This window comes from Rhinopithecus roxellana, chromosome 15 (genome assembly GCF_007565055.1).
Source record: "Rhinopithecus roxellana isolate Shanxi Qingling chromosome 15, ASM756505v1, whole genome shotgun sequence".
In the NCBI taxonomy this organism is placed as follows: Eukaryota; Metazoa; Chordata; class Mammalia; order Primates; family Cercopithecidae; genus Rhinopithecus; species Rhinopithecus roxellana.
In genome coordinates this window covers 68,645,670-68,656,879 of record NC_044563.1, presented here as the reverse complement: position 1 = coordinate 68,656,879, position 11,210 = coordinate 68,645,670, and the positions used below count along the sequence as shown (strand labels likewise).

Below are 11,210 nucleotides of genomic sequence, written 5' to 3'. Positions count from 1 at the left end.
TCACCCGGGGAAGGGAAAAGCTCCAGATCGACTTTTTCCGTCTTGATGATGGTGAGAGTCGGCTTGAGATCGACGGCCGCCTTCATGGTGCCAGGAGTGGGGGACAGATGGGATGGTTGCAAGTTTGCAGTTACTGTTGTTTTTCTTTTTAATGAGGATTAGTAACAGGGGGAAGGGGACGGGGGAAATCCGACTTTCTTCTCTAAAATCTCAAATTCCCGCTGCCTTTCTCTCCCCCGCGCCCGGACGATGCGCGCCCGGCACTCCAGGGGAAGTTGGCACTTTGCGGCGAAGTGAGCGCGCTCGGGTCCCAGCCTCGCCCGCGCCGCGCCCGCTCCTCCTGCCCGGCCCTCGCCCGCTCCCTCCTCTCCGCCGGCGGCTGCCTCGCTCGCTCTCGATCTCCCGGCCGCTCTCCCTCCCTCTCGCCCTCCCGCGCTCTCCCCTCCTCCTTAGGGCGTTTCTCGCGGTGCCGCGTCTCGGCCCCTGGGTCCGCGCGCCCCTGGCCCGGCGATGTCCGCTGGGGGGAGCGAGGGGCGGGGCGTAGGGACAGGGCGGGGCATCGGGGGCGGGGCCGAGCTCCGCGGCCAATCGCCGCCCGCGGCCCAAAGCGAAAGGAAGGGCGGGCGAGCGCGGGGCCGGGCCGTGGCCGCGGAGGAGCAGTGCACGGAGCCCGGGGCCGCGGAGCCCAGGCAGGGGCGGGAAGGGCCGGGAGCGGGTGGGCAGGCTGGGCGCACAGGCCGCCTCCACCGTTTCGGGAAAGTCCGTCTGATTCTCCACGCATTCTTAAGGGCTTGGTCACCCGCTCCCGCCCCCTCCCGGTAGCAGCATAGTTTTCCAAGTGCGTGTACATCATTCATTCACAAAGACTGACACACAGGACGTGAGGCATGTGGATGAAGGCGAGCGTGCGGCAGGCGCAGGGGATTCGTGAGCCCGTGTCCTCAAAGGGCTTTAGGAATATTGGACTCCAGCCGGGTCTTGAGTCAGGGCGTGTGTTTCTGGAGGACGCTTCAGTTTTTCAGAGCCCACCCATGTAATGCTCCTGCGTTGGCAGGAGCATCCAGAACGGGACCCCAAGCTAGAACCCAGCCATGAACTTCCGTAAGCTTCCAGTTTACGTCCAGCAGTGGTTGGGTTGAAGGGGAAGTTATAATGTATTTCTAATGATTCTGTCCCTCTAATTATGTCACCATTGGCCAAAGCTTTGTCTTTCCTTTCAGAGACTCTCCTCTTTTAGATAAAACTAATAACCCTCCCACGACCGCCACCAAAAAAGTGATGCAGAGGCTCTGTGGTTTTGAATTTCTGGAGTACATCATTGGCAGCCATGACAGAATCACAATGCACAGTTTCTGTTCCATTTGGGAACTCCCAGCGCTTGAGATAAAACAAAATGAACCCGAATAATTCATGGTTTGCCACTAATACATTGGTTGTGATAAATAGAGATAATTTGTCCTAATTAACAAATCAACCAGTATATGCATATCTAAATACATAGCTAGAACCAGGTATTGAGCTCCATCTTTGATTAACAAAAAGATTTAACAGAAATCTTCCTGAGCAATCTCAGAGAAAGCTATTTTTAATGTTTCCTGATTTCTAAGCACATTTGAACTCCCAACATTTGACTGCAACTGTAACCTCTGCCTCTGGTAAGTTTTAACACACATGCTTACCTTCATCTAAACCCAGTTTTGTGCCCTTGAAGCCTTAGTAATTTGCAGGTTTCCTACAGCAAATCGGGGAGGAAGCCAGGAACAGAAATATCTGACTCCTGGTCTAAACTCCAGATTAAGTCCCTCCTTAGTGACCAGAGGAAAATATTTGTATGTGATAGTCCTAATTTTTGAAAGAACAAAGACTGTTGCAATCCAGCTGTGTTTCCACAAGGTATGAGAAAACAATGCTGGCCTCCAGATGACAAGAGCAGACACTTCTGGTCCTGGGAAAAGCCTAGGGAAACAGCTGATGAATGAATTGTACATTTACACGTCCAAATGAACCACAAAAAAAAAAGGTTCTTGAATCAATCCTGCCTTACTCACTATGAATTCATCAGGAGAAGAAGTGAACAAATCTAGAGTTGCTTTGGGGAATTTTGTTTTGTTGATGTTGTATTAAGAAAATGTTGGCATTTTTTAATCCAAGTGTGAGTACTTCTCTATTTTCAAATGCAGATTCCTCGGAGCAACTCCTTTCTCTCTTCCCCAGTCTGCTTCTCAACTTTCTTCCCCAGACTAGCCTAAACACTGCTGCTAATATCCACCAAAATTAGATACTAAAAAAGCTCGCCATGATTAAACTGTAAACACTTTCCACTCTAGAAATGAGGAAAATTATTCTTTTCTAATTCTTCAATGGTGACAACTCAAATAGTCAATCATCCTTTTCCTAACCCAGTCCTGAAGCACAGAAACAAAATGTGTGAATGTCCAAATCAAGGAATGGGGTTGCGTAAAGCAGGAGGTTGGAGAGATAGCCAGGCGCCGCCACCACAGGCTGCCGGGAAAGTTACATGCAGATGATATTAATTATGAATATTTATGCCATCAGAAGTTATGCATCTAACCCTGGATTTGGATGAAGAGCACTAATAAGGTCATGTTAAAATATTTTTTACATATTTGAGATATAATAATCCCATCAGGTCTGCAAGGGTCATGCTTCATTAATCAATGTTGATAAATGAAATTTTTATTCATTCTCTTTTTAGGACACAAGTAGATTTTTCTAAATGTTCATATGGACTTTAAGTGATATGCCTATGTTATCATATGCTAAAAAAATGATGCCTAGCCTAGTGCCTAAGACATTACAGAGCTCAATAAATATGTGTTGAATGATGAACTATCAGCTTTTTGGTCACTATGGGCTTCCTAATTCAATGGTTAAGTGAGTTTGATATGCTCTGGCTTGTGAAGATGAACTAAAAAATGTCAGGGGCTGTGCCCTTTTCCGTTCATAGTACAGCAGAACCTCTATCCCTGACACTCACATCCGCTCAGTTACATGTATGCCTCAGTGTCCCCACCAACCAAACAACAGCAGCCAAGTTTTGCCTTTCATCCACTTGGGCAAGATACTTCAATACCATATCTGGTTTTTAAGGCACTCAGGAAAAAAAAAATCAATCAAAGAAATACTTCTTTGCTTGTGCTTGTACTGCAGCAGTCTGTTCCTCCTGCATTTGGGAAAAAACAGAATTGTATTTTTAAGCATTCCTTAGACTTCAGCTAATTATATCCTACCAAGTGCTGAATCGCCTTACACGAGGAATTGCAAGTCAATAAGGGCCAAGAAAAGTCTGCAGGAGTTGGGAAACAGAAGAGTGGAGCTAGACAATAATATTAAGAAAATAGTCAGCTTCATACAGGAATTCCTCAAGCACATGGAGTATGTAAAAAGCATACTTTCTTTTTTATTTATACTCCCTCAACTCCACCCCAACTTCAATCAAAAATAAATATACACTTAATGTTAAACAATCATGGAAGACAGGCTTTCCCTCTCCAGAAGTATCCTAGCATGTTGTCTACTCCTGAGTCTTGAACTTCAACAAAACAAAGAATCCCTGAGTTTTGAGCTAAAATATGCTTTTCTGAAGGTAGGTACAAAAACATTCAGACCACTAACGGCTGATCCAGAACCAGTTTATGACTCACAGATGTTGATTTACTGGTATAAATGTAAGATTTAGAAAAAAAAAAAAAAAAAGCCCTCAATTAACAACAACCTGTCTGAGCTGCATTTGTGGTCTCATTTTTCTCTGAGAAGAGGCAACAGTCTCTGTCATACACAGAAACAGGCTTTGAAAGCTTACCTCTAAGGCAAGTGGTTTTGATGTGATAAGTTTAGTCATTAAAAAGCACACTAGGGAAGAAAAATGCCTGGCACTTCAATATCTACATTATCGAGCAGCAATAAAATGGCAAATTAGAGATAGGAAGGAAAATTAAAATAACTCTCTTAATTAAACTTGGATGCCAAAAGGCCTTAGGGTCGGTTAAGGGACCCAAGTCAGGGGACTCAGATGGTACTGTAGCTGACTGCGGGCTGGCTCTGTGACCTCACCAAAGCCACTTAACCTTTTTGTGTCACAACCTCATCTCTGTTTCAGGGAATAAAATCACCCCTAGCTCTCCCTAGAATGGAACACAGACTCATTGGCTATTGTTTAGAAGGCACAATAAACAATGAGGGTAGGAGGAGCTGCAGTCAGGAGGGAAGAAGGGAGGGTGGGGTGGGGTTGGGGGAGAGGGGAAGACTTGGAAGCCTGTTTGCCCTGGAAAGCTCTCTGTAAGAAAACAAAGAGGATGGTAGTGTGGGCTTTGGAATAAGACTCAGGTTCAAATTCTTAACTCTACCAACTAACCAGCTGAATTGCCACAGGTAAGTCATTTAAACAATCCTGAACCTCAGTTCCTCCATGTTTCAACTAGGGATAATAATAGCACACACCTTTGAAGGCTATTTGAATGATTAAATGAGATAATGTATGCAAAGCATTTAGCACAGTGTCTAGGTGTGAATTAGTATTTGATTATTTTTATTAAGATCTAGTACACAGTAGAATATGTGAGAAATCACATTAAATGTCTCTCTACAGCCATCCGTTTGCAGAATAGCTTGGATACTCAATTTACTTGAACTATCTCCAGGGAGAGATAGAACAACTATCACCACATTTAATTTAAAAATCTCTTCAAGCCCCTTCCTCAGTTCTTAAACTGGCAACCTGCCCAGCATCAGCCTCACTTGAGAAATTCCAGAACTACCTGACTGAAGAAGAGAACTACAGATTTATATTTGTTTTGAGTCACAGAAAAGTGATAGTTTAAATTCTGAAAGAAGATCACATTTGTGGTGCCTCTTTGGAGACAAAACCTTAGGTCTTGGGTTTGTCACATGTTAGAGCTCAATGGGAGTTTATTAGTGCTCTCCAAGTCCAGCACTCCTATTTACCAGAGGAGAAAAAAGAGTCTGAGTGAGGAAATTATTCTTTCCAGGGCCACACAACCTAAAAAAGTCAGCACGAGTACCAGAACCAGATGCCCCGACAGCAGTTCTCTCCCTGGCGTCTCCTTGCACTTACTTTTCATTTCACTTTGGCAGGAGAAGTACCAGACACCCTTGAGACACAAGGCAGGATACAATGGACATAGGAGCAGATAGATGAGGAGACTCAATTTCTAGAAATCCAACTTTTTCTCTACACTGAATGTATTGTCTCTGGGCAAGTACATTGCAGGATAACCATACTATGGTTCCCTGTGGGAGACAGCTTGGCATGGGCTGTCAGGAGAGAAAGGGCCTGGGTTGGCTCTATTGCTGTCTGCAGTTTCTTTAGACTATAATTATGAACCATTCAACTGCATCTGCAGCCCCAACAATGTGGAATGGATTGGCCTAATCCACAGACCAAGCGACATTTTAAAATCCAGCAGTTTAGACACGTATTCCTCTTGCAGCGAATCAAACATGGCTCAGACAGGAAGAGGCAAGGAGCTGCCCAAGGTTAGAGGGTTCTGAGGTCTAATCCACACCCAGTGTTGTGTGCCTTCCTGAAGCAGGCTGAGCATGTTGCCTGGGATTGCTGCGAATGCAGAATGCAGGTTACTCTGTGAGCCTTTGGGGATCATGTAATTGGGATTCCAATTTAAATTGTCCTGAACGGGACTCTTGAGGAGGTAGAGGGATAATGACAACAGCACAGATGGCAAGAGGACCAACATCCTTTAATAATATGACAGAAGAGGACAGTCAGTCTCCTAGAAGCTCTGCATCCCAGGGCTACAGGATTTCACCCACGGTCCAAGGCTGCAGGTGGTTTCATCCTGGCGGAAGGCTAAGGCCTTCCTCTGATCTTACTCTGCTTTTCTCTTGGGTTACAAAGACAACATCAAACTTCAAAACAGATGTTCTCTGCAGTTGTGGTTTGAATCTTACACTAAGACAATTTCACTGTGGAATCTTTTCCCCTCTCCCCACTACTTTCATTTAAAATGCCAAATCAATTGCCCCAAAAGACTAACATTTACCACCCCAGATCAAGAAGCAGAGATGAGTGGAGCACAAAAAGGAGAAATAGCCCTGAAAGGAAAAGGGACAGTGGTACAGGAGGAAGTAGTGGAAGGGAAGTCCTCTGAGAACAATGGAAGGGGAAGTCGAGGACAGAGAAGGAGAGGAGATGAAGAGGTAGAGACACAGTGATTTTATGTTCTTGTCATTCTGGGACTTCAGTCCCCAAGATTTCAAAATGCAGTTAAGACCTAGTAAAGTATCCCATACTTTAATTAATTGTCCTGCATGGCCAACAGTCATGGAACTACAGAAAACAGATAAATGGGAGGTCCTCATGCTGGAAGAGATGCAAAGGATCTGGGATAGAATGGAGGTGAAAGGATCTCTGGAGGTCACAGAAGACGCAAGGGAAGGTCAAGCTGAAAATCTAGGCAGAACACAGAGTGTGTTTCTCAGTCTTTTTCTGACATGTACATTTGCTGTACACAAAGAATTTCCCTCACAGAAGCTGTCACCCCACCCCTGCAAGTTGCCACTTTTCTGCTCAGCTCAAGAGCACACTCCTAGTACATATTTGAATATGCGCGTCAGTCTCCTACACTCTTTAAAGGCAGCAACTGAGGTTCGGTCATTATTACACTCCATGGTGTTTAGCTCAAGGTAGTAAGAGCCTTATAAATTATGTTGATTATTTAATTAATGAACAGTTAACTTCCTAACATCCTGTAACATTTTTACAGAAAAACAAAGCTCAGATACCAGTTTTGTTTTGCTTAGTTCGGTCTAAAGTGAGACTCAAATTTGCCCAAAGTTTATAATTAAAGAGCCAACCAACTGACTCATTTCAAACTAAAAAGGTCTTCATAAAGTTTTATTCTGTTCCTCCCATTCCTCCCATCCCCTTAAAGGAGAATGTTGCTAAGATCACAACATTCATTTTATTTTTTATCTAATTTTTTATTCTGAGACTTCACATAAAAAATGACATTTGGCTCAGCACAAAGTAAATCAGTTGTTTGATCGTCAGCCTGGACATTTTATATATCATGCTATTCATATTCTCAGATGGCTGCTCAGAAGCAGTCTTCAGGAATTTCCAAACTTTGAGTTGAATCTTTTATTTCACTGGTTACCACAAAGGTAAGATGTGTAACTGCTATATACATTATTTGTAAGATAAGAGAAATACATGAAATGAACTCAATTTCCTCCATCTTTATGAGAAAGAATAGACTGTTACATGCTTTATGGTGAGCCAGGGTGCTTATCACAAATCCCTTTCACCTTCTCAAGTTTAATCTGTCAGGACTCTAGAAGCACTGTATTTTGAAATACATCTTCTGGCTATACAGATGAGTCTATAGTGAGGAAGGGTATGGGATGGAAGTAGAAATGGGGGGACATGGGGATGGGCTGAGAGTGAAGATGGAAGTGAAAAGGACAGGGAGGATCAAATGGAGCTGCTACCATCTAGCAGGTGGCACAGAAACATATAAAGCGACCCTAACTGCTCTTGTCGAAGTGGAGTATTACTCTCTGCACTTCATGGTTTGTATCTGCTAATGGGTAATCAAGATGTTGGAACAGAAAAGGCAGCTGATCTTAAAGCCTAAAAACCAAGGAAATATTGGGTTTGGTGAGGGCTCATCATTTCTCCTGAGTTCTGAGGGGGAATCATGAACACACATTATTTTACATCACTTCTTCCAGAACCAGTTCCATATAAGAGTCCCAAGAAAAATTGATGTGTCACACTGAGAACATCCTACTTAGCCAGTAAATATAACATTCTTTGAATATGCCATTGCAGTCATCCACAAACATTTTACTCAAGAATCTATGCCTATCTTACCTTAGGCATCCTTCATTGAGCAGCATTACAGTGGCATAATGAATTAACATGAATCCTAGTTTCACCAATGCTAACTCTCCCAACAGAGGAAATAAAACGCACAGCACTTTTTAAGTTCCCATGCTGCTTCAATCCTCTTTTCTGGTATGTACTCTCCTGAAAAGGGTGCCCAGAATCTAAGTTTCATAAATATGCAGGAGCATAAATTCATTAAAACAACTTTAGGGTATCCAATGTAATTATTCATACTTAGAATTTACTGAGCATCAAGCATGCCAACGATGTAAAGTTGATAGATTTGAATAAGAAGCTCAAAAAGGGACATGCCAGTTTCTCTGGCGTTACAGCTCACATTTGATTCTCAGCTCTTAAGGACCAAAAAGAAATGAAGTCTTCTTTAATTTACAAGAAGCCAGCTGTGCTCAATCCACATCTTGCATCAGCCCTGTGAAGGAGTCAGAATGTAGTGGATGGTCCTGCCCATGACTCATGAGGTGGAACACACCCAGCTCACATCTCATCTATCTGGATTGGCTCCCATACAATAAAAATCTTTCTTCCGTTGAGTTGATGAAAAGAAGAGAAGCAAAATGGGCATGTGTGACATGCAAGAGGGCGCCATGTAATCAGACAGGCCTGCGAAACACTTTCAAGAGTCCAGGGCTGGCAGTGATAGGTAATGACAGGTAACGTGCAGAATGAAGAAAGCAGAAAGCATATAGAAGGTGCTTCTTAATGGAAACGTGTTTCATCAGAATGATCAGAAACATGTGTTCTCCGCAGATTGGGAAACCATCTTGAAAGACTTCATCACAAAAAGGCCTTGGGTAGGATATATCACAAGGGACCTATCCCGGAGGGGTAGGAGGAGGTGCAGCTGGGTGGGGAGCTGGCAATGGACTGTGAGAGGAAAGAACAAAGGCCAGTCAGCGCTCTCATGGCAGATTCCCAAGAGAGAACCCTTTCCAGGAATTTTAAATTCTGAATAATTGTTGAGAATTTTTAAAAATCAAGAAGATTATAAACTTTTCTTTCAGGGGATTCCACAGCATTGAGAGAGACCAGATGGCTGGCAACAAAATTCTAGACCCAGGAAAGGTCCAGCCTCTATGTATCTGTCCACTTGTAGTGAGCTAATGCTTTCTCCTAGAGAGGATTTGTCTAATTGAATTGAATTGAACTGAGGTGTGGAGGTAAAAAGGCTTTTCCAAATAAGTGTTCCTGTTTCCAAAGAGTCCATACAAAAACCTGCAGTTTCTTGCCAAGCAGAAACTACCAGGCTTTGGTTTCCTCACTATCGAATAAATTCAAACTCTAAAAGAACCAGGGAGGCAACATAGTAGAATGGGTTAAGAGCACAAGCTTGGCAGTAGATAGACGAGAGTTTGAATTTTAGCTTGGTTGCTCTCCAGATGTCAGTCTTTGACCTCAGAAAGACTCAGTTTCTTCATCTATAGAATGGAGATGAGGAAAGTACCTAGTTCACAGAGTTGAACTGAGATGCGATGAATGGGTGCCAAGTGCTTTGCACTGTGCGTGATGCAGAATGAGGACTCAGTAACCCTTCATTGCTATTATTAATCTTAAAAATCAGAATTGTGACTTCGGATTTAGTGAGCATAAAATTTTTGTGAATGTTAATCCAAACTGTAGTATATAGTATTCTTAAGAAGAAATAAGGACACAGTGTCCTCTCTTAATGTGTGCTGTTAAAATCATGACATAGTGACAAAGATAATTTTTGGTCTAGGTATACAAATCACGCAAATCCTTGACACCATCCCTCTTGGATGAAAGGGGATTGATTCCCACTATATAGATGTGAGATACAATTCTGAAAGTTCTAATCATAGACTCACAGCTACATCACAAATTAGCAGCAAAGAGAATATGTACCCTCTTGAATTCCTTCCAGTATTGGGTTCTCCACTCTCTGGATTACACGTTTGATTTTTACAACCTAAACAAAATAAGACCTTAAGCAACTGGCCTCAGCATTTGACGTTCAAGCTGGGAAGAATCCCACATGCTATTCAATGTGCCCCCATAGCACTCTGCTTGAGGTACTTCCCAAACTAGCACCCATTAGACAGCATATTATTGCACTCACTTCACGGAAGTCTTTCTCTGTGTTACCGCATCTTACATTTTCCTTGGCTGTCTCTTTTGCTGCCAGCCAACAGTTTTTGTCGCTTTTGTTGTTTCGTTGCTTTGTTTTTTGAGACAGGGTCTTGCTCTGTCACCCAGGCTGGAGTGCAGTGGTATGAACAGTTTAACTTGTGCTATAAACCCAAACCTCTATCTATCTGTAATTGTACCATACATATACATTTTAGCTACAGAATTCTGAACCTAGATAGCGCTCCCTGCAAGCTTGGACTTGCCACTTGGAATTCAGATAAAGTGTTCTGCTCCCTGGTGTTAACTACGTATGCTGATCAGTTGCCCAAAAGAACCTTAGGGAGAGGTTTCTCATCTTGCCCTTTGGGTCACCAGTCAAACCATCGGTGCTCTTAGGACTGCCCTCTAAAAACACAGAATTTGCCATGTACATCAGCTATGTAATTTGCATTCTGGCACTACCATTGCCTGGCGCCTAGCCATCAAGGCTGGCAGCAGAGAGCAGTCATAGTCTTCTCGCTAGTTGCCCGCTCCATTTTTGGCAAGACGAATGCTGTATCACTGGGAAAGCAGACTTAATTGGTTTTCTGGGGGTGTTTAGTTAAGTCACCCCACCTCAGCTCCAAGTTGATGGAAGTGTCACTTTGCCCTTTCCAACAACCATAGCAAATAAATGATGGGGACATACTCCAAAATGCACATGGCTGAGTCCTCTTGCTCTCCTTTTTTTTCCCAGTGACTTTGGGGAGGTTTGGGCAGTGATCCTGCATACACAATACAGTTCTTGTTCTTCTTTTCTCTACAGAGCAGCCTTGAATAGCTCTGTCTAAAATTATTAGCAGGGGCAGCCCTAGGCTCCAAGAGATCACAGCCCTCATGCTGGGTCTGAACAAAGACCCTGCTTTTCCCCAACAATTAGCCCTGCAAAAAAGGACATCTATCTCCCTCTATTAAAACCACCACGTGCCTTCAAGTCAGCCCATTGTAAAGCTAATTAAATAACACGCCTCTCTCCCCATGCAGGTCTCCTGATTAGCTTTCCTCTGTCAGAAACCTCTGCAAAGAGCCTAGTGATAGACAGGCCAATGTTCCACTTCTCCTAAGCCCCACCCCCATCGCCAATTAGCCATCACCTTTGAAAGGCCATCCTTATCAATGTTGGTGAGTTTGTTCACGCTCCATATCCATCCAAAGCCCAGACGCTAGTCACCTC

General features: G+C 43.5%; 1 protein-coding gene across 4 annotated transcripts in view; it reads right to left on the bottom strand.

The window, feature by feature from the left end:
* ETS1 (ETS proto-oncogene 1, transcription factor) overlaps window positions 1-469 on the bottom strand; it is a 63,285-nt gene extending 62,816 nt beyond the window's left edge. For 2 of the 4 annotated variants that reach the window (XM_010353028.2, XM_030918417.1), the window contains exon 1: window positions 5-469. In XM_010353028.2, coding sequence (XP_010351330.1) covers window positions 5-86 — 82 coding nt within the window. In that variant the 5' untranslated portion in view covers window positions 87-469. The remainder of the gene's footprint in view (window positions 1-4) is intronic. The other 2 variants (XM_030918415.1, XM_030918416.1) reach the window with 1 other exon arrangement.
* Window positions 470-11,210: the final 10,741 nt, after the last annotated feature.